The following is a 24,590-nucleotide window of genomic DNA, read 5'->3' as shown; positions in this document are numbered from 1 at the left end:
GTCTTTGTTCAGTCTTGCCGTGGAAAATAACTCGATGATTTCAAAACAATAGACGGTGGCAGCCTCCGGGCTCGCGAAGGTATATACCTACCAGAAAATTTCCGGAGCATTAGCGAAGCTTTACAATGACAGTAAATTACTCCCATCCGGACTTGTTTGTCATTTTGGAGAATAATAAAATGTTGATGAACGAAGTAAGCGATAAACAGTGTTTACGAGCTCGTTAAAACACATTGTCGTTCGTCAAACGACAGGTAATCATGGCGCTTTGCATATTCATCGAATGCCATCTTCCAACTTCATACTGAGCGCAAGCATTCGAGGCAGGTATGAATATTTGATATGAATCGCGACGAGAACGTCCATGTTGTCGTGTTTGGGTTCCGTACTCTCAGGGTGCCAAAGGAAACCTAGTACTAAGCCTCCACTGGACGTACAGCCCGTCCGTCTGTCTTACGAACTGGTACACTCGTAAAAAACTAGACAGCTGAAAATTTCACAGAATGTGTGTTTACGTAACCCTTAAAAGCGGGTAAAGCAAGTTCAATATTTTCTTGTATTTGGACCTTAAGAAAAGGGAATAATGTTAATAATATGGTGAAGACTACAATATTCGTTTAAGTTGCGCAATCGATAATTCGATTTTAATAATTGCAAAAAACGGAACACCCTTAATGTGCGAGTCCAACACGCACTCTTGGTCAGTTTTTTAATGTTTTATTCGGAAAGTCCCGTCGGTATAATTATCAACGCAGGGAACGATGGTGTTTATTCGAGGCCATGAATTGCTTATGATGACATTCAAGCCGGAGCGGCGGCCGGCTGAAATCAATTTTTGATTGCGGCTAGCCATGACTACATAATCTGCCCAAATAATTACAAAGCTACGAGCATCTATTCATTAATTAATTAGATACCAGCAAGCAGTTAGCGGCAGCTGAAAACATTATTTGGTTGTTTGTTATAAGCTTACAAAAAACGACCGCTGTTTCCATAAACCAGAACTCGTTTTTAATCAGTTGGTTTAATTAATTTCCAAACTTTGATTACCATAAGGCTAACTCCGTGTATTTTTTTTATAAATAACATAATGAGATGGGGCATCTCATTATTCAATTTGAGGAGAGTTGGCTTTTCATAATTAATGGTGTGGATTATTTTAATAAAGCAATTCGACGTTCTAGGACGGTTTTGGGATAGTCTTCGTTAATGAATATGCATTAAAATGTTGAATACTGATGATCGCTGTATAAAATAACAATTAAATTAAATCTGGGAAATTGAATCACCACACCTTAAAATTACCTAGAATTAACAAACATCCATTAATTTATATCTAGGATTTCATTCAAATAAAAGCGAACTTCCTGAAGTGAGCTAAACAGTTACATAGGTACGAAACGAATAAATTGCTACGGTGAGCCAGATGCTCTCTTGTAAACTTACTCTGCCCTATTCAAGTGCAGCTCTTGCGAGCTCGTTCGTGCCAAGCGGTAGTACGCTGACCGCAAGCTCCGTATATGGTGGAGCTGTTTCCAGATAGTAGCGCCGTTAGAGTAGCAATCAAATATACTCGATGATTTACTGCTCTAAATTTAAGTGCACTAGCGAGGTTGTTCCAGATGACAAGTGGCAGCAACGATTGCAGGACGTAACAAACATGCTATCGAGCAAACTTAGGTGTCCAGTAAACACATACACCTTCGTTAAAATGAAAATATGACGCAACCGCAGACCTGGTGCCGATGGTTATGCAGTCAGCATACTGAACACCTATCCAGCAAATAGCTGATAGTGTCGCTATTATAGTAGGAATCAGTTAGTTAACTTTTGACTCACCCCTCCCCATCCGAGCGCTCTGGCGAGATCGTTCCCGGTTCCAAGCGGCAGCACGCCGACCGCAGGCCGCGTGCCGATGCGGTCTAGTACGCTGAGCACCCAACCAACTGTCCCGTCGCCACCGCACGCCAGCACTCGCAAGTTTGGCACTTTGCGGAACAATTCTAACCTGCAATTTGGAAATCAGACGGTTAGTAATTTACTTGATGAGCGCCTGATCTGAGTGATTAGCACTGGACTGGACCAGAGCAATAGGGAAGACGTAGAGGATACTCTAGACGTCTACACAATTCACATACTTTTTACGCGCTATCAAAACACGACTCTTCCATAGATTTATTATAGCAAAGGCTACTTATGACTTCATATGCTCGCGAACTCAATCTTCAAATAATTTTTGGATTTCAAAGCTATCACAAATAAAATTTTACAGCCACGTTGAAAACTAGCTCAGCTTTCAGACTCAGAGCCAGTTTAGTTTTTAAGAGGTTGCGAATTATTGGTTATTGGGGTCAACTACCCAATTGCAGAATCGAATCTCGCAACGGGGAAATAAAATATTCCGCGATGAGTACGAACATTGTAACCAAGTCATGAATGTTAATACTTAATGTATTTTAGAGCGCACTCAGCCACTCACATTTGGCGGCGAGCGAACTCGCATGGGGACCATAAAACAGTTTGCAATGTTTGAGATTAATATTCGTATCATGCTTGTATAAAAGTGATGATTTGTTGGGATATGTATTTTCATCTTGCTTGAGGTTGATCTTATAAAGTGAATTATAGTCATAAATGTCCTTACATTGTTTTTCCTCCGGGGATAGCAGAATTTTGATAATTCTATTATTGCTAACATAATAATATACGCTTCTCAATTCAGTGGGTAAAAATATCGGGACTGTATTTCAAACGAACATCGTGTATAAGATTTCTATTTTAGTTGAACATCGTGTATCCTCCATAATGAGTTGATTTAGGTAGCTTATGACCAAGCCTGGCCATTAAGAGCTTTTCAGCACGGATAGTAAATAATAAGAAACAACAGTTTCGTTATCAACGAAGTAATAAGACAAATATTGCATCCCGTAACTAACATTTAATCTTTTAAATTAGACCGTTAATTTAAAACGACAAGTTAATCGTTAACTTCAATTGATGGTTGACGAAGAGCGGAACAAATTCTGTTCGAATAAGGCAACTTGACGAATGGGGGACGAGCATTGAGACTTGAGGACGCCAACTACATCGCAATTCGTATTAGGGTGGCAATCTCTCTGAAGTGTTAAAGTGTGAGCACAAAGCGGCGTGATTGGGACGGCCGTTGGAAAGGTTTTGCTAGCCTTTAGATTTTAATCAGCTTTCCCATGGCCTTTGTAACCAGCTAAATGAAATTAAAAGGACGCCTGATCGATTGATTGCAATTGGATGTACAGGGTGGCATGAAAATGTTGCAATGCTAACCACGTTTTATATGTTGCCTTTGGTATTTAACGAAAAAATATCTACTCAGACAATTAAGATAATTGTATACAGCTAATTGTATACCTACAGCTAATTGTATACCTAATATATTTCTAAATTATGTCTAGTTCAAATTCCTTACCAATAAAAAAGCTATTCATGTATACCTTTGGGTACATAATGCTGGTAATAGTTACTGCCTACGTCACGATTCCATTCATGAATCAAACAAATGGACATGACATTGACTTTGTCGGCATGAGCCATGAATAGAAAATTACTCTCTTGCTAACGCGGACCTACAGATAATTGAGTAAACGTTTGCCGACGCTCGAATCATGAATCAGATAGGTCAACAGAATAATAAGATTAAAACTGCCCGATCGAGTAGGAATCTGTACTGTAATTATACTGTTTGTTATAGCCTATTTTTACCAAAAACTCAGCTATACTTATTGAGTTTCAAATTTAGCACTGGCATAAACTCATTCAAAACTTTGCCATAATTACAATTCACCGACCTATTGGAGCCATTATACTGAATACACAGAAGTTCCCAGAACTCATTCATTACGCATTCAATATCACTCTAATAAATTTGTAATCGGTAAATTGGTGTGTGTATTTGGACGGTTGTGATTCCTGATGGTAGATCCCTTGTTTCGTATCTATCCTTGTAAGTCTTGGATTTAAAATAGTAGGTACTTTAATTTAACAATTACTTAGAACTAAACAAGTTTTTTCTTGTAATAGACATACACATAAATTTTATTATGCGCGTTAAATATTTACGAAAAACGAAGTCAGAGTAGCTAAATTGGCAAGTCTAACTGAAACTTCTGACATTTGAAAAAATAAAAGACATTTTTTCTCTCAGTGATGTTAAATTCTGATATTTTACTTTTCCTAAGTGGGTTCATACCTACCTGAATACATATTTTTGAAGCAAACGAATTTAAATTCTTAATGCGAATTCGTACGAATTGGAATAAGAATTTCAAGCTTCTGTATTATACGACTCCTACACTTATTTATCACAAGAAAACAAAGTTCTTCTGGGACATGCGATAGTCTTTCGTCGAGAGATATAATTCTACGCGGGCCGAATACTAAATACCAAATGATTTACTATGCATATTTTTACCATCTTATTTTTTCACTAGAGAGCAACCCTAACAGCGTAAGAAGAGTTCAGAGGCACGCGATAGAAAGAGACAAAACTTGTAGGTGAATAAAATTGTAGGTACGTAGTGCTGTGCGAGCTGAATTCCACTGTATCGCGTCGCAGCAAGACTCGCATTTATTTAAATCGTCGTGCGGAGTAATCCTTCTGTACCTGTACTATTACTTATTCTGTGCTGAAACTTCTGACATTTGAAAAAATAAAAGACATTTTTTCTCTCAGTGATGTTAAATTCTGATATTTTACTTTTCCTAAGTGGGTTCATACCTACCTGAATACATATTTTTGAAGCAAACGAATTTAAATTCTTAATGCGAATTCGTACAAATTGGAATAAGAATTTCAAGCTTCTATATTATACGACTCCTACACTTATTTATCACAAGAAAACAAAGTTCTTCTGGGACATGCGATAGTCTTTCGTCGAGAGATATAATTCTACGAGGGCCGAATACTAAATACCAAATGATTTACTATGCTCTGTATGAGAACGTAATTTTTAGGGGATTTTCATGTTGATCCCACAGGAAATTGTTCTATTTGAGCGGTACTCTAAAAGGAGTTATTCTATTTATTCAATCTGTTTTTCAGGTACGGTTACGGTTTTACGGGTTACATTTATATTATTGTGAAAAGTTAAACGCAGAATTACCTACTTAAAAAGGCTGGGGCAACCAATTAATTGTTCTAATTGTTTAAAGGTTTTCTTTAATGAAATATTAAATTGATTTGGGAAACTCGTGAATAAATAAAATGTATTTACCCAGGTCCAGGTCCACCTTGCGTGAGATCGAAGACCTGCCGCGGGTTGAGCAGCCATTGGAATTTCTGTAAAAGTTTGGCCCCTTGGTTTCCCCCACTCTTCGGGTTAATGAACACCAACACTGGATTCACCTTTGCAGTCGGTATTGGTTTTATCACAAACGTTTTCTGCTCATTCTTAGAGTCTTTGCCTTTCTTCTTCGACGCATTTTTCTTCTTTGGCGATTTCCGCAACGACGACTTGAAACTACCTCTTCTAGGCAGTTTCACGATCCACGATGGCGGCACTATGATATTCGATTGCGATCCTGTCAAAACCATATTTTAGTTAAAAAAAATAAGTGCACATCTGTTATCTGAAAACCATTTCTGTCTTTTATATTTTCGTGTAAAATGAATTCAGCTTTCCAAAACACGGTTCTATAATATGTGGTTACAAGGAGACTCCCGCTCCCATTCAAATATGGCAACGTAAACGTGAATGAAGCGAACTGAATGGTCTGATCGCAGCATGATTGTTGAATAGAAGACACGAGATGGAAGTTGCTAATATCTATTGTTAAGAACTGGATTTGTTCAACATAGAATTGAATGATAATTTTATGACAAAAATAAGAAAATATTCATTAAATTCGTTTTCAGTGCTCTAAGATCAAACAATTTTATGTAAGGTACCTAAACAACATTCTTCCCCTATCCGTTGAAGGTTGAAACAGCTCTCTTTGTTGTGATACGCGTCTTTACACCAGGAACAGCTCAGCGCAACGATCTCCTTAGAGCTAAACGACAGTTTCGCCTGCAGCGACTGTTGGCAAACAATAAACAATATTATCAATATTATAGTCAGTTAAGTCGAATCCACGTCTAGCTTGAAAATTTTATCGACGATCAGCGATAACAAAAATAAAGAAGAAATAAAATATGTTATTTTATTTGTTCTTATGAAAACTTGGACGCCGATAAAATTATCCACGCTAGTATTCCGACCTGTTTGATAAAAAAATTATGAAGCAAGCAACGAATCTGATACTGATGATAGCACCTGACTAGATGGCGGGTAGGTATACGCACGCGATCAGAGATTTCATTGTCTACTGGTTTAGAGCTGTGAACTGAACCTCGCTCCGGTATGCACCACCCACAGCATCTGCGCCGCAGTGACTGTGACAACAAAACAACCATGCAACACACATGCACAAATAAAACATGAAACAAACTTAAACGTGCTTAAACATCCTGCACTTACACAAAATGATATGGCGAATGATAAAATAATAAACCTTTTACCTAAAGTACATTTACGTGCTTATAAAAAGCAATATGATGTTATTAACATGAATAAACACAAGCGAAAAAATACTCGGTACATTATTCACAATAGAGTAATGTTAGTGCTAGATATAACTGTGAATTTATGAAATTAAACTGAATGAACAAAGTGCTAAAATCAACGTTCTACATTGCTACTATGGAACAACAATGTTCAAGAAAATAGCAGGTAATTTCAAACTTAAAATTAAATGCGGCCGTGCGCGTTAACTGCTGAAATTATTTAATAGTCCGACGTACGAGGGTGGGATTATGAATGCAGAATGTAACCTAGAAACCTCGTTTTTTACGATTCAAAATCGTACGAGCTGTGTTGCTGTATGGGCGATATGCTAACACGTCATTAAAAATGAAGTTTTAATTTTGCCGGGGGTTTGTAGTTCGTGTCGTGTCGCATGTGAGGCTCGTGCGAGGTAAATGCAAATCATTTCAACTTGACAGAGAGTAGGGCGGGCGGCTGGCGCGGCGCGTGGGCCGTGGCTTGTGCTGCGGGCGAGAGCGCGACTACACCTGCCGCGCCCGCATCACTCATTCATGATAATATCCGACTGACAGATTGCATTACGTAGGTAAGTATGAGTTATTCAACTTCGGATGTATTATGACCTATTAAAATACTAAGCTAATGAAGTGGAAATTAATGTATTTTTAACATTATTATCCTATATTAGGTACATTTATTTATTTACATTTATTTTTTAGGGAACGTAATAGATTCAGAAAAGTTTCCTGAATAAGAAAATTACATTGTCTCCGCAATGTTTTACGGGACGGATGAAATGTTTTAGCTCCTAAGCAAAACATTAATGAATAAATGGGTACAAGACAAGTTGTACCTCGGTCGCGGTAATTTTTAGTTCTCTGCGGAACCATAGATTTAACTATTTAAGTGACCATGTCGTATATTCGCCAGCAGTAGAGTGGTGAATATGCTAACACGCAATTCTCGAATAATAACGAAAGCTGTCCGGTTCCTATATTCCGGGTACTTTATGTAAATATGTAAATGAGCCACCTACACGGGCCAGGTAATTATTCAACTTTTGTCACTTTTCAGTGAACAAAGCCTCTATTTGTTTGTCATTGTAGGAGTCTGAAATGTTAATGCTCACGAATAGATGGCACTTGAGAAACTTTTCCCATTATTTTGGGGACGGTCGTATACCTACGTAGCACGTACACATCCGTTTTCACGACGAAACTCAACATCGATTCGTTAATTTATTAAAGACGCAATTAAGAGCAAGACGGCATTAAAGTAGCTTCTTTGTCTGTAGGGACAGCATGGTTGCTCAGCAACACAGAGTGACCGTACGCGCCTTACATATTCATGAACAAATCTATTCGAGAATCAAACGAGGTTTTGCTAATGACTTTTAATTATGCTCAATGAACGAATTTAGTCGGCGAATCAAAATGATTCTTTGTCCGAATAAATGAAGTCGTCTAAAGCTGCGTAGACGATTCTTCTGTTTGATTAGTAAATTAATAACACTAAGCAAAAACTGGAGTCGGGTGATTTTCATTTTATGAAATTAATGAATGAATGAGATCTTAATTAAATAACATTGTCAACTTGTATATTGTTTAGGTATAAACTTGAGCACTGATGAGTAAAATATGTATACCGTATGATGAAATGGAATAAGTACTAATTCGCATAACGAACGGAGCGTATGAGACGCGAAGTCCTAACTTAATTTAGGAGCGGGTAGAAAATTGCAGCTGATTCCGCTTAAAATCTTCACAATGAAATAAGGATGTAGCAAATTAGTCTTTGGCTAGAGTGGATTGGATTTTAGAGACTGACATGACGTAGTAAAGGAATTGTAGAGTATGTTTTGCACACACAGATGCGTGGCTGTAGATAGCAACGCGTTACAGGAATCATCATTGCATTTCGATTCCCGTTAGATCGTATTACCTATGAGAGTTAACGTAGCATATTACACAGTGCATGCGTTCTATAAGAAAATGCAAGTAAAATTGCCAAGATTTCAGAGCAGTCAACGAGAATCCAAGTCAGTTGATATTGTTTTTTTAAATGACACCTCAAGAAATAGTTACAGTTCGGTCTCTGTTTGAGAAGATATTTTATTTCGTGCAAGTAAAGGGCTAAGTAGTTTAATGATATTTTGTATAGACTTCTCATTTTCAACTTATGTTCAACGCGCACGTAAATTTTTACTAACAAGGTGGTAAAAGTGTAGAAAAAAACAGTAAGAAGTTGATAGTTCAGGTGGTCACCTTCCCGCAAGCCTTGCACTTGCCCTTCTCCGATCTTCGGTGGACCCAGTGGTGGTGCGTGACGGTCTGCTCGCGGTACTGGCGCACGCCCACATCCCGGAACGTTGGCTTGCACGTGAACTGTACGCGCTCCATCAGAATGTCGATGCACGCCGTGTGCGCGACGATCTTGCACGCGGAACACTTCATTCGGGAGCCGTGTTTCTGGGAATAACAAAATAATGTTAGTAACAATTTTTTTAGTTTATTAAAATACAACAACAGGTCAGTTATAACTGATTGGATCAGATCGAACGAAGATCGAATCATATAAATATGAATAAATTCCTACTTATAAACAAATTATGTCTAAATCTAATTACTACTCGTTTAGAATAAATTATTTTATTGAGAAAAGTTTACACTAGTTGGCACTTGAAGATTTCGCGCCCTTTTGTATTAATTTTTTTTTGTTTTTTTTTTCAATTGAACTTCAGAGCAGTTTTCAAGACAATCAGAAAGGGAATTCTTATTTCAAAAAATGTTAAACAGGTCGGTTCTAAAATAAAAAAAAGTAACGGCACAGATTAAAGAAGTATGGTAGAGTTGCACTAAATCTCAATCAAGACTTATAATAAACAAAAAACGTTGGACGTTAATTAATGTCAATTTTCGAGATGTATTCACATCCTATTAAAGTTTTATATTGGACCCTGAATTTTCTCCCATTCAAAGTCCGTTCAAATTGCTTTTACGGCTGGCTACAAGTTCAGTGACACAGAGCTATCTGTTGCATGCCAATGATTGCATGCGACGGTTCACGTGTGCCGCGCTTTATGCAGCGTCAGTCTAGTCTACTCACGTTTGAAGCCTACACCGGCATGACGTAATTCCTTACAAATGCTGAATGGAAACGGGTATTTTTTGTAAAAGCCCATCCAATTTTGTATTTAAATCCAAAGGTGCGCTCAAAGTGGAAAGGCAGCTCAAACTTTTGATCCAGGTCTACTTACGGAATCCATTTGAAAAGGGTATTCAGTGTTGACAGGTGTATTCAATTACGTTCTTATTAACGGACTTGTACTGTGCAATGTCTTTGATACACGCGAGAACTAAATGACAAGGGTTCAGAAGTTACGGATTTTCGGAGTTCCGGACGCAGACTAATGTTAACTATTCGGTTTGGCACAGTACAGTTGACAGCACACTCTTCAGATTAAATATGTTTGTTGCAATCTAGCACCTATTACCACTACATTAGCAGCTGAATACTGAGTCAGCTTGACCTCTGTACTCGTTCTCTCGTAAAGTCATACACAACAGCAGCTGTTACCGCAGCAACTGCAGTTACCGCTGCACAACCTTAACTTTAGAATAAGCTCGTTTGCAAATATTGTATACTTACTATATTGGTTACTATAGCTAATTTTAAAAATTAAATTAAAAAGGTTTTGTGCTTAAAATACCCCGGTACAGCATAAAATTAAGTCATGACAAGTGTATTATCAAAATTCAAAATCTTTTGAATCAGAAGCATAGTACATAATTACAACGACATAAAACCGATGACAGTGAAAATGTCTGAAAGAAAATAATACATCTATACTTATAATAAATCTGTAGAGAGGTCAATTCTGTACATGAAATATATTTTGAAAATAACTATCAGGGGGTGATAAGTGATCGATACTGATGCCAAAAATGCAATCAGTAAAATTTTTGTCTGTCTGTCTGTCTGTCTGTCCGTCTGTATGTTCCTTATAGCAACAAAAACTACTAGACGGATTTTAACGAAACTTGGTACAATTATTCTTCATACTCCTGGGCAGGTTATAGTATACTTAGGAATTCCCACGGGAACAGGAATTAGCGGGAAAATCCTTTTGAATGAAAAATCTAAACCGCTTAAGTTAGACGCTTGAAATTTTGCATGTAGGTACCTTAGTAAACTTAAAGCTTAGTTACAACAGGATATTGCAAAATTCTCACGGGTAAGGGAGCTAGCGGGAAAAAACATTTGTATGAAAAATCTAAACCGCGTTAGATGCTTGAAATTTGGCATGTAGGTACCTTAATAAACTTAAAGCTTAGTTACATTAAGGAATTCCCGAAATTCCCACGGGAACGGGAATTAGCGGGAAAATCCTTTTGTATGAAAATTCTAAACCGATTAAGTTAGACGCTTGAAATTTGGCATGCAGGTACCTTAGTAAACTTAAAGCTTAGTTACAACAGGATATTGCAAAATTCCCACGGAAAAACATTTGTATGAAAAAATCTAAACCGCGTTAGATAGATGAAGGGGGTAAAACGGGATCCACGCGTACGAAGTCGCGGGCGGCCGCTAGTTTCGTACATAAATGTACACAGGTACTGCCCATGTGCGCACTTTTAAGCTGCATTATTTATAGACAAATCAAGGTTCAAAGAGAGGCAATGTTGGCATTGCATAAAATGTACAGAAATGGAATGGAATCGAAATGGAGTATTTTATTTTGACACTGGATTATAGCGGTTGGCTCACTCACGTGGGCTTTTCAGTTGGTTTCAGTGTTTATCGAAAGTTTTATCGAAATATAGGTTTTAAATTGGAAAATAGTAGGTATATTATATGACTTTTTATATGGATCAATCTTCCTTTGTAGATCCTTTTCTCCTTTGAGATATTAATTCTTTTGTGATTTGTAAATATCACGCAAAATATTTAAATCACTAACCAATATAGACACGAAGGTTTAAAGATGATTTTTAATGTTCCAGGGTTGATTTCAATATAAGTACATTTTATTTTTTCCTATGTATTGTAGAGCAATGCCGGCAAATTAGCTCACGATCGATGGTGTGTGGCAAAGACAAGCTTTTATTATATCGGCAATGACAGGTCATCACATCGATAATGGTGGAAGCGGGCCATTAATCTTACATTCAGCTATGACGGACTACCGGCCTACAGGCACAATGGGCAGGAAGCCTGCTAATGGTTGTCGAGGAAATTACAATTTCTTGCCCAGTCGCTCGGTACCACACGCTAACCTGTGTAAAAATGTTTGGCTGTACTGAAATTCAATAGGGTTTTTTCGTGTTGCCTCTAACAATGAGGCCTTTGTGCGCGCTAAAGGAACAAATACAGAGAGTGGTGAAAGTGAAAGATATCCAACAGGCTATTAGATAAGCCTTATTAAGCGGTATGAAAAGAAATGGATCTCTTTTTTAATATAGTACAATGTTTGATAGGTAAATATTTATAGCATAAGTACGTCTGTCTAGAATTGGTTATGATAATGATTTTTGAAGCCACGATAGCCGAACGGTGAAGGGGGACTCTGGCCAACACGAGATCAGAGGAACGCGGGTTCGAATCCCACCGCCTCGACTATTGTGGTGAGCCCACTCGTAACACAAGAATATTTAGCTTACCACGCTAATGGGACTAATATTAGTAATCTGTGCAATACAAATTACTAATAATCTTTGAACAAAAATTTACCTTCTTACATAAACCCGCGGCTAAATGGAACCGATATGAATGAAAACAACAAACCTGATAACTATAAAATGATGTTTCCATCCAAAGTTTGACTAGCCTTATGCATAGCTAGCCTATCTAACTTAGCTTATCTAAGCCAAATCTAAGCTCACGCAGCTGCTGCGTCTTTCATATTTGGATTCACACCGTTAATTTATAGAGCTAACTTAAGTCAACTAAAGTGAACCTGCCTGCTGTTGCACAATGAGCAAGAGAGCTAGTGTTTAGTATATTCAAGAAATATATGCAAGAGAAACTAATGATAAGAGATTTCCAGTATTAAGTATTGGAGTATTTATATGTTTGCTGCCAGCAGTCTTAACTTTTTAATAAAAAGCTGTCATGTTTTTTTGTATCACTCACAATATTTATGGATACAGCGTGTTCTTGTTGCGCCATTAAGAAAAGTTATAGCAAATCATAACGTTTCCCAGTTTTACGAGCTTAGAAATTTTCCTTCATACCTTTGCTCCGTTAACGCGCCATATGGGCAATCGTAAATAGATGTAAGCGCCACCGTCTTTTCTTATTTCATTGAAATCCGATTTACGTATTATTTTGTTTTATCACCTACTTATAAATTTTTAAAGTAAATCATACATATGGATTTTAAGTCGCAGCCGTATATCGGCTTTATTTATATGAGAAAAGAAAGATTCTGAAAAATAAAGAAATTAAATATTGTCTTTGTGATGACCACTACAACAGAACTATAACTTTCATAGACAAGTTTCTGGTGACTATTATTAAATAATCAGAATTTTCTTTATTAATACATATTTACCACAAACTGGTTTATAAATCAAGTTTCATCAAAAATAAAATACTAGACTGCTTAGTCTATTATTAAAGAACTCAACTATTTTTTTTTGTTTTTGGTATGTAAGAAGAGCGATAAACGAGAAAAGCAAAATAAAGGTAAAACTTCTGCTCATAAAAAGTAAGTAGGTCAGCGCTTTATCTAATAAGAAGACACTACATAAAGAAAAATTCTGAACGAAACGTTTTGATGTGTTCCTCCTACTCGTACGTACTCAAATTTCAAAACGCAGAAAAAATATCTCGCATAACCTTTCCCCATATGAATATTATTTTATTCTTTTTGTTGCTTCCAATTATCCTTTGTAGTCAGTATACGGAAATTCCGCATCACATCACAATTTTATAACCATCGTTTAATGTTGTGCGGTTACAATCCATTAGGTAAAATAAAACATGGATGAAGAGAAAAACGGTATTTGCAGCTCTAGTAGATTATAATATTTTATGATACCAGTTTGTTAACTTGACATGGAATTGTAGCCTGAGATGAAGGTGAGGATTTTTTTATAAACAAGAGCTCATTAATTTGGTAGTAAGTATAAGAATGAATATTCACGACGTTTTTAATTAAGAAAACGCGGAAAATAATTGTTTTTTTTTTACCATTATGGCCTATTGATAGAGGTGAGGCATTTCTTTACTGAGACCTCACGTGGACTTCTTGAGAGAACTTTTAACTCCTTGAACGTGGTGCACTGTTTTGTTTTTTTTTTGCCTACCATCTCCATGAACATTTTTCCGATAAAAAAAGAAACGCCTAATTTTTTCACGTACTGTGCCATACCACAGATTAAGCCATACTTAGCCCATAGAGTATGATTTTAATGAGGTTCAGGCGGGAGAACAGCTGCATGCTGCCAAATAAATAAAATAATATTGAAGTATAGTTCTTGCAACTCACGAAGGCGAGTGAGATAATACTTTTGTGTGTGTATGTGTACATGCACATAACGATAGTGTTTGAAAAACGAACAACTGATCCAACCCACAACACCTTACATAAATATCATTATTATTAGTTATTTCATTCATTCTTTTTATTATTGATATTTTAATATATAATTTTATATACAGAAAGCATCAGTGTCATAATATGCATTAAGAACCTCTACCTCTAATGATCAGTGATGCGATGAAAATGCACGGAACCGTCTACACACGAGCAAAATTTTAACGCGTTTTTTTTACAAATGTAAAGTCCTTAGCATTCCACATAAGTTGTTGCGAGTGTGCCTACATAGTCGACCCCTTGGCCCTTGGGGCCGATGTAAAGCCCATTTTATTTTCTATGAGATGTCGTGTTAGCTACCCTCATTACGAGATCCGAGTAACTCACTTTACATAATGATACATCGGAAAGTCGGCCGACAGTGACTATAGAGACGGGTGGGAATTTCGCGGAGTTACAAATTGTATCACTTATTAGTTCCTTCCGTGTTTCTCTTTCATAAATCATCAAGATAACTACGCCACGTGGTAGAGTATCTAGGAGGTCGTATGTAGCGTTCATTTCACACCCCTCTGAAACAGTTGACCTGGAAAACTGAAATTGCATCGTATAAAGTGAGCGGCAGAAAATGGCGAGAAAAGTTTAAGAAATACGAGACAGTTAATTACTAAATGCTGCGCTTTGATTGTGTGATTACTGAGAGGAGGACAAGGCAACTATAAACCGAAAGAAGGACAATAACAACAGTCGATTAATATTTTTTTTACTAAGATTTACCTTATTTAAGTAAGTAGGTATGTTTTTTGGTTTTTCCATGTCTACATTGTCTACATTATTTTTTTGTAAGTGAGACGAATGCGTGATCTGCTAATAATTCAAACAATTATCTAATTTAACTCTAAACATAAGAGTTTTGCTGGTAATCGATTTGGAAATCTCCATTTGTGAACACTTATTTAGTAAATCTTATTTAATGTCCCTAAAAGTAAATGGAGTAACTCTATTATACGGCAATATTATTATTATCGAATAAGTGGAGCGGTATCAATATGCTTTCAGGTCATTTACTACCGCAACATTCTAGACCAGCTTTAATTAGGTAAATATTAATGTTTGAAGTGAATAATTATAGTCGTCTACCTAAAATAATACGGGTCAACAATTTCAATAATAATAGGGTTAATTTGCTAATAGTGTTAAATGAACCGTAAGCTCGTAGGTAATTGACGACACGACACGAGAAATGCTATGCTAAAACACGTCCTAATTGGTCATAAATTAATACTACTTTAACAGATTAATAGATTAATCAAGTAATTGAAATATTATAATATACTTAAAAATAATTGTGCGCCGCAGGTTTTCTAAATAAATAAATTGTCTATACGATGTAAAACTATTTTCCCGCACGTGCACATAAATAATTTTCATTTGTAGTACCTATACCACGGTAATACTATCTATACACTACTATACAGTATTCTAACTCGACCACATTTTTGAAATAAATGTCAACAGCCGGGCGGTACGTCACCGTATGACAACATGCGATAGGGCTGCCCACCTGCAGACCCTATTTTCATTACATCTGCCTACATAGAACTTCTTCTAGTTTTGTGAATGTATTTTGTGACTGTAATTTTTTATTTTATTTTGACAAACAAAATACTTTGTGAATGAAATAGGATAAAAATGAATGATGTCTTGTCATTAGTAGATTTAATTAAAAAAATATTTGTGTTAAGATTTAGTAACAAATCTTATAAATTTGCGACCGTAAAATGTATGCGCCTCGACTGAGGCATACAAAATGCTTGATTGCAGACACTAGCCCATGTTAACATGTGCATGCATATAAATGGTATGGTGAAGTCAGAAAATTGATATCATCATTTCAATAATATTAANTACTTAAAAATAATTGTGCGCCGCAGGTTTTCTAAATAAATAAATTGTCTATACGATGTAAAACTATTTTCCCGCACGTGCACATAAATAATTTTCATTTGTAGTAGGTAATAATATCATCTATTCTGCTGTGCTATGTCCACAGCCACATTCGTATCTATTTCTTCAATGTAATAAAAGGGTTTTCATGAACCCTCGCTGATATGAAGCTTAGAGCAAAGATTGCAATATTTGGCAAGGTAATAAACCAGTGCCATATTCGGCGACCCAAGGAATAGCTCACGAAATATTGAATTTCCAAAGTAATATAATTTTGCGTATTTGTACGAAGCTGGGGCACGCTATGATTTGAAAGATGGGGGATTTATTAAAGATATTTTCGATGGCAGCACTAGGTGCACAGAATAATATATCAACATCTTATACTTACTTCTTATATTAGCTTATACTTCGATAATGTGACGATTTCCTGTAAGGATCGGCAGGCAGGTAGTAATAGTTCCAGGGCGACTCTGAAATATCTTGTGCGATGACAGCATCTTTGCGTTGCGAGTTTACTCGTTTGAGTAGTCAGATGAGGCAAATATTGTGAGTCTTCACACCGCGAAGCTACCGAGTCATGCCTCACGAGCCAGGCTCGCAATGTCGATACACGTATCAGAGTAAATACAAATGAGTAGGTCATCTTCATAGAAACGCACGGGCGCGGTTTGTATGTGAGCGCGCCAACACGTATACGGCGCGCACGCACACACTGACAAAATTTAGCGGTGATTAGCGGTGGTTGCGTAGGTATTTACAACTACAAAAGCTGCCACAGTGTATAGCTTGATGTACTGTACTACACTTAGTTTTTCTAGTACTCACTTGGCATTCGGCGTCTCCTACGTAGCAGCAGTCCCCGGAGACGGAGGTGGGCGACCAGAGGTGCTCGCCGCTGATCGCGCCGTCGCCCCAGTCCGGGGTGGAGCGGAGCACTCGCGCGCCGGCGTCGCCAGTGCGTCTGAAACCAACACCCCAATTTAATATGAGTTAAAACGGTCTATAAATCGGTGTAATGACCGTTTTAAAAATCAATCCCTAATTTTTAAGTGACCCATATGAAAACAAAATTCCTGTTATGTGTTACCATAGAATGTCACTTATAATCATGCGAAAACAAAAATTAGAAATAGTACGAGTCGTAGAAAAAAACATACGTGAAAATTCAAGGGTCGAGCGAGAAAATAAAAACAAAAGAGAATCGGTTTTGGTCATCGAGAAAGAATGGAGATTTTCTTAGTGGCCAGTGTCGCGTAGCCAAAGAGGCCGCAACAGTTTGTAAATTCAATGTTTTAACTCGTAACTTTTTTATGTAACTTGTGTGAAATATTTGAGAAAATTGAATTTTCTGTTAGAACGGAAAATAGTTTTGGAAATCTACTTAGATTTTAAACTTAAAATAATGTGCTTAATGTAATGCTTAAAATAATGTGTTGAAAAACATCAATCTTTTAAACTGCGATTTCCAACCCGCCTGCCAAGCGTGGAGATTATGGCAAATCCCTCCACCATAGTGGAGGAGGCTCATAGTCCAGCAGTGGACTGTAAAGGGCTGTTGATGATGATGATGAATGTGCTTAAATAATTCATATAAGTCATGTTCAAAAGACGACATTAAAATAAATAGAAACATTATAGGTGTACCAGAATCTCATGGCAAACAAAAATATTGGAAAAGTGTGTTTTTCATATGGCAATTGTCTATGGTTTAACTGTCACCTGTCAAAGAAAATTATGAAATCTGTCAGCCGCTGCAAAATTTTTGTAATCTCTTCTTGACTATTTGTTATTTTTCTGAAAAAGTCGAAAAAGTTCAAGCAAAGCATATTGTTTTCAATGTGAATTGTAAAATAAGGCATAATTCAAAGTCAATCTTTGATTCTAAAGCGCGTCGTCGAGTTGACAGTAAGTTGGACTGAAATGTTTTGATACATTTAGTTTATTACCCAACTGCGTCAGAAGGAGGGTTGGGTTTTTTTATATTATTCTTACTTAATAGCTGCTTTATCGGGGTTTTCAGGTATATCTCACAAATTGGTGCAGATGTTATGACCATGTAAAGAAAATTGAAAAAGATTTCATCAAAGCAAGATTGAATAATGAAGAAGTTTCCAATTTTTTTCTTTTAAATAAACTTGAAATAAATATAAGTAAAACTAATAATAATTGTAAAATAATCATGAAAATATCTCTACAAATAAATAAGTTACAGGGCCCTAAAGTTGCGCATAACTATTCACGCCATTTTGATCGGTGTATTCACGACAGTCATTCGGAGTACAAACAGTAAATCACCCCTGATCCAGCCAGTGCTGTTGACAGGTTATTTTTTTTAAATCTAGCAGTTTTTAATTTTGCAGCTAGGGTCACTCAAGATTCTTTCTTAGTAAAGAAGCCATATACAAAAAGAACGGCACCGCCTATGTTTCAGTTCCACGCGAAAATATGTAGGTAATATAAATAATTTATTTCTCAGATATTTCTTGATCGATTTAAATAAAAACTTCACAGTCTTTTTAGTTTTGGTATATATTTTAATCCCATTCAGCGAAATATAGTGTTTTAACATCAGAAACTTCTCCATTGAAATGCTGGAAGAGCAATTTATTTACAGTACCTCTTTATCTTGATCATCTGTTTATTGAAAAACAAGAAATGCAAGTGAAGTTTTAAGAATCGTAAAATTAAAATTAAAATAAAAAATAAATTAAAATTCATAAATAAATTAATTAATAAATTAAAATTTGAATTTAGTTCTGAATGAAGTGATAAGTTAGAAGTATGATGCATAATAAAATTAGTTACTTAAAGTAATATACGATTTATTCAATTTCAAAACATTTACCTATGTTAAAAATCTGATGTCTAACAACATTCTTCATACACATACCTACCTAAAATGTATATTCGTACTTCATGTTCATTAATATTAAAGTAATAAAAGTAAAAAATTAAAGGGTAGTATTTAAACGAGTGACTGTAAATTTATGTTGTAAGTGTCAAAAATAATTAATGTGGGCTAAAGAATTACTNCGTTTCCCGCGCTTTTTCTACGTGAAAATTCAAGGGTCGAGCGAGAAAATAAAAACAAAAGAGAATCGGTTTTGGTCATCGAGAAAGAATGGAGATTTTCTTAGTGGCCAGTGTCGCGTAGCCAAAGAGGCCGCAACAGTTTGTAAATTCAATGTTTTAACTCGTAACATTTTTATGTAACTTGTGTGAAATATTTGAGAAAATTGAATTTTCTGTTAGAACGGAAAATAGTTTTGGAAATCTACTTAGATTTTAAAATTAAAATAATGTGCTTAAATAAGTCATATAAGTCATGTTCAAAAGACGACATTAAAATAAATAGAAACATTAATATTGCATATTATTATTGTACCTATCTGAGAAATGTGTTAAAATGTGAATGTGTTAGATACTTATTAGAAAATAGTACATTAGTTAGAATATTAAACTGAATATAAAATGATCAAGTCAAGTTAATTAACTTCGAAACTAATAATTTCAACGCGTTTTCAAATATTAAATTATGTTATTATTTAGTAGCCTTCCAACGAACGGGTTTTTCCAATGTCTTTAATTTAATTAAAACTTTCCAATCAGCATATTATTTTAAACTACATTGAAATTACAATATTAATTCATGTCTACAAACGAACCATCCAATTACGGTTAAGTGCTATTAAGCTATTAAGGCGCATACTGCGACTGCTGTGATGTTATACCGTCGTATAACCATTATTTCTAACTGTTGTCATTTAACTTTCAGTAAAAACTATCAGTATGAGCTGTAATAGATTTTGTCTATACTATTTCTAAATACACAATATTATAAAGAGGAAAGATTTGTTGATTTGGAAAATTATTTCAACATCATTAAATCCTACATTATTTCTGATGAACATAAGCGGTACAAAGTTCGCCGGGTCAGCAAGTGGATAATAACTTTACCTTAACTGGTGCGATGTAAAGTAAAATAATTAGTCGTTTATTGCCACTAAAATATTAACAGACAAGCTTATAGATTAAAATTTACGTACCCATTTTATTCTATGTTTGCCACTAACGACAATTTTCATTTTTCATCTAAAGTAATGAAACATCTTAGAATGAAATGAATTCAGTTTAATGAAACTTCTGAAGGTAAGTAAATGTTAAAGACGACAAGCAAAGTAGTGTAGTAAATGAGTTCCTTGTGGCAATCAGAATAAAGTAAGCTATTAAACATCAAAGAACTTTTAGGGCTGTTTAATAAATAATTTGATTAAGATTGTGGTTTGGAATCAAATAAATATTACTTTCTCATTGAATAGGTAGGTACTTACTCAAATTCAACAGACATTCATGACATTAAAATTGTCATAGAGACATGAAACGTTTAGAACTCTAATCAAGAATGAAATAAATTCAATAAATTTATATTAATGTAAGAAGAATGGGGTTGTATAAAATAAAAATATTATTTTATTTCTTAACAATAATAATAAACAAAAACTTAAAATATTTCAGAAGTAAAAACTCGGGTAAAGAATGTAATGAAACCTCTTGGATAGCGGCATAGAGCATTCGAAATTTAAATTAATTTTAAAAGAAATGAACAAAGGCCTCGCAGAAAATTGCCAGTCGTTTTTCATCTCTCACGCTAAAAACACTTCCAAAACAGTATAAAAAATTTAAAACAATTTTTCAAGAATATAAAAAACAGAATAAAAAGTATTCCTGTTAAAATTTATTGCGAAAAATTGCTGTGAGTATTGAATGGAGTGTTTTTTTGTGAAAATAAACGTGTTTACTTTATACAAGTAAAATTTGTGACAATTTTATTCCACGATTGTTTAGCTGCATTTTCGTTACGTAGCTACCTACATCAATACTTGATGCGATTGTGAAATCTGCCATGAATGTTCTTCAGGTCTGATTCTAATAGTTTTTTTTCGTTTTTCAGTTACTTTAAGCGAAAATGGACTGCGCATACTGCAACCGTAGCACAGAGGGGTGCGCCTCGATCAAATGCAGCCTGTGCGCGTCCCAGTTCCACCTGGAGTGCGTGAGTAGCGAGCACCTGGTGCCCAGCAACAACAGCTGGCGGTGCTGCAAGTGCGAGGCGATGGCGGCGGCTGCGCTCGCGCCCCCGGTCATTGATTCAGTTCGTGCATAGATCGTAATTGCCAAGTGTAACATGGTGTAATAGTGTAAATTGACTGTGATTCTGCCGAAGTTCATTTTGAAATAAATACAGTGGTTCTTATTTGGTCGTTTTATTTTCGAATTTAGACAGGTATAAGCGAGGGCAGAGGGCGCTAGGAGAGGGCAGCGGGCGCTAGGAGAGGGCAGAGGGCGCTAGGAGAGGGCAGAGGGCGCTAGGAGAGGGCAGAGGGCGCTAGGAGGGGGCAGAGGGCGCTAGGAGGGGGCAGAGGGCGCTAGGAGGGGGCAGAGGGCGCTAGGAGGGGGCAGGGGGCGCTGGGAGAGGGGAGAGGGCGCTAGGAGGGGGCAGAGGGCGCTAGGAGGGGGCAACAGGCACAGGAGTAGGACAGAGGGCACTAAGCGATGCCAGAGGCCAGAGGAGGGCGGAGGCCACAGGGTAGGAGGGCGGAGGCCACAGGGTAGGAGGGCGGAGGCCACAGGGTAGGAGGGCGGAGGCAACAGATTATGAGGGCGGAGGGCGGAGGGCACAGAGTAGGAGGGCCGAGGGCACAGGAGTAGGGAGATGGAAGGTAGCAGAGTAAGAGGGCGGAGGGCACAGGAGTTAGAGGGCGGAGGGCACAGAGTAGGAGGGTGGAGGGCACAGAGTGGGAGGGTGGTGGGCACAGGAGTAGGAGGGTAGAGGCCTGGGTACTGGTATGGAGGAATTCTGTATTAAGTATGAGGGCACGTGAGAATACGAGGACAACGGGCAAGGCATTCCACTCTTATTGCGTACTCTCTTTGTTAAAAGAAATATGTAATTATTCATTTATGTCCCACATATAGTATTAAAATAATGCCATAAGTTTTTAGTAGGTCTCTCATATTTGGATCGTGACTTGGGTGTGATTTCTCTGCAATCAAAGGCGTGATCGTGCGTTATTGCGCTCTGATGGGTTCACGGGCGTCATGCACAGATGAGCTTGATCATTATACCGGGCAGTAATGCCTCGTATTCACACTAGGGGACAAAATGGACAACAAACATGTGACCATTGACACGTCACGTAAATTCGAGCGTTGTCGTGGAACGTTAGCAGACTATTCTTGATTAATGCGGCACCTTTTCTAAACTTACTCGTACCTAGGTATTTACTACGTTGTCAGAAGTGTTGAGCTAGTGCGAGACGAGTCGCCAATATTGCTAGAAATACTTATTCAGTAAATACAGTAAGCCTGATGTATGTCTGAAGAATGTCTACATTGTTTGTTTTGAGTGTGATGTTTTATATTTATATTCTTATCTTATCTGGGCCATTAAGTAAGTGCCATTACATATAAATCGCAATTAAAATATCTCGCATTTCACGAATACTACTCAGCCGATTTTAGTTTCGATCCTGATTCTGTGAAATCTACTTTAACGTAGAACAATACACGACCGAGTTATAAATAACATATTATTACGAACTGTGAAAACAATCATCTTCCTTAACTGTTCAACTCGGGCTTTCATTACCTAGCTGCAGAAAGTTTCTAGAAAGGTCAATCCCTTCAATTTGTTGGTTATGAGATTATACGATCATTATATCCAGGCCATGGTCTGTGTGAGAATAGCGTCGGGTAATCTTCGGGGCGGGTACTGGGTTTAACAGGGTTGCGTGAATTTTGTTTACTTATTTTTCCCTATTGTATTACTATCAGGTAATAAAATGGCGGATTGAAGACAGCGTACGTACAAAGAAACTACCGTGAATTTTATTTACTGATTTTATCCATTGCTAATGCAAGGCTGTCCCAACTCCCATGGCTTAGCTGCTTGCTAAGCCCTAAGAAGCTGACAATTTACATAAGAAAGACTTACTTCCTCTTGATTCAATACAATACCGATTCAACTACAAAATCGCAGAAATGTAACAGGATTTGTTTACAAAAATACTTTCAAAACAAGTTTTACAAATGATTTTATTTTTCGTGGAGTAGATTCGACTCCGGTTTCGTATTGTGAAGCAATTTTTTCTACTAGTCGTAAATTAATTAAAGTGTAACAAGATACAAAAACAAATATTGAGAAAAACAATGATTTTAACTAAACGTGTACCCTTTTCAGATAAGTAAGTTAATCATACAAACAATAAATGATTGAAAAAGACAAATAGATGAACTGTTTATTCTGTAGGGNACTGTTTATTCTGTTATTGGTATTAGACAAACAAAGTTTACGAACCAATGCCAGCCCTGGAGCATCTATGTATCCACCGGACTTCCAAGTAGGCATTACTGTTTGTGAGGTGCGGGCTGAAGGGATCATATCATATTTGCTCTTATTGGATTCGGGTCGCAGAGTTTATGGTATTGCGATGGTCCCGAAAAGGTAGCTGTGGACAGACTTGGCAGTTCATAGAGTAAGTTTCTTAATTAATTTTGATCCCGTCTATACTACTACGTATACTTAGTACTATAAGTACAGGGTATACGGTACATGCCGGCTTAACTTTTATGTTGGATAAATAAAAATAATTAAAACTACAGAGAGTGAATAGGCACTTACAGGGCAGACATGTACCATCCTAGACTGCATCCCACTTACATCAGGTGCGTGCGATTGTGGTCCAATATACCTGCCTTGTTTTGCATAAAAAAAATAAAAAAGACAATACATTAAGATAATAGGTATTCACCTGGCTACCTCGAAATAAAACCAATTCAATGCTTAAAAGAATTGCGGATAATCTTGCTTAACATACTTAAATTTAGAAAAAAAAACAAAAAAGTAGAAGCTTTATGATAACTACAAGTATTTATGGAATAAAAATACGAGTAGGTATCAATAATAATATGTGTGTGTTAGTAATAAAAAATTACAAAAATGGCTCCAAAGTGCAACGCCTGCGGGAGATTTTTGGCGGCGATCGAGGCAGTGACATGCCCTAAGTGCACCGCAACGAACCACAGGGCCTGTGTCGGTATCCCCCAGGGGACGCAAGTGGATAGCTCGTGGCTGTGCCCTGAATGCAGAGCTAGGATGCCGAGGGCAAATGCAGACAGCACCCCTGTAAGACGAGCAGTTGGTATGCAGTTGCACAGCATGGACGTGTCGAGCCTGGAAGACCAGCTAAATACCACCGCACTTGACGCAACACTGGAAATACAGACGATGCAGGATCTCTGCCTTGATGTCCGCACTTTTCGTGAGGAGATGAGGAGGGCCAGCGAGGAGTGCAAGGTGTGGAAGGCGGAAATGTCTGAGCTTCGGTCAATTATGACTACACTGGGAGACAGGATGACGCAGCTGGAGGAGCGGGTCGGTGTCATTGAGAGGCAGGTGTCCTCTCAGCGAGCGGAAGAAGGTGCCATGAAGACGCTGGAGATCACAGTTTCGCAGCTGAAGAGAGACCTCAATGAGCGGG

The 24,590-nt window shown here is 37.0% G+C and overlaps 2 protein-coding genes across 5 annotated transcripts in view; one reads left to right on the top strand and one right to left on the bottom strand.

Annotated features, from left to right (window-relative positions):
* The window catches only part of rdgA (retinal degeneration A), a 102,074-nt gene that overhangs the window by 24,595 nt on the left and 52,889 nt on the right, over positions 1-24,590 (bottom strand). For 3 of the 4 annotated variants that reach the window (XM_028302254.1, XM_028302256.1, XM_028302257.1), the window contains 6 exons: positions 16,876-17,011; positions 8,825-9,028; positions 6,320-6,409; positions 5,924-6,053; positions 5,250-5,556; positions 1,840-2,008 (listed from right to left, as the gene is read on the bottom strand). In XM_028302254.1, the coding sequence (XP_028158055.1) occupies positions 1,840-2,008; positions 5,250-5,556; positions 5,924-6,053; positions 6,320-6,409; positions 8,825-9,028; positions 16,876-17,011 (1,036 nt within the window). The remainder of the gene's footprint in view (positions 1-1,839; positions 2,009-5,249; positions 5,557-5,923; positions 6,054-6,319; positions 6,410-8,824; positions 9,029-16,875; positions 17,012-24,590) is intronic. The other variant, XM_028302255.1, reaches the window with a different exon arrangement.
* LOC114351170 (transcription initiation factor TFIID subunit 3-like) lies at positions 20,688-21,322 on the top strand. The gene is made up of 2 exons (XM_028302260.1): positions 20,688-20,803; positions 21,002-21,322. The coding sequence occupies exon 2, from the start codon at positions 21,017-21,019 to the stop codon at positions 21,212-21,214; it is 198 nt and encodes a 65-aa protein (XP_028158061.1). The 5' UTR covers positions 20,688-20,803; positions 21,002-21,016; the 3' UTR covers positions 21,215-21,322.

This window comes from Ostrinia furnacalis, unplaced genomic scaffold (genome assembly GCF_004193835.3).
Source record: "Ostrinia furnacalis isolate ACB-3 unplaced genomic scaffold, ASM419383v2 OfSCF1098, whole genome shotgun sequence".
NCBI lineage: Eukaryota > Metazoa > Arthropoda > Insecta > Lepidoptera > Crambidae > Ostrinia > Ostrinia furnacalis.
The sequence above is the reverse complement of the archived record's forward strand: the minus strand, read 5'-3'. Positions and strand labels throughout refer to the sequence as shown.

What these genes read in the sequence shown, in the direction of transcription:
- LOC114351170 (XM_028302260.1), top strand. Translation starts at nt 21,017, where the DNA reads ATGGACTGCGCATACTGCAACCGTAGCACAGAGGGGTGCGCCTCGATC.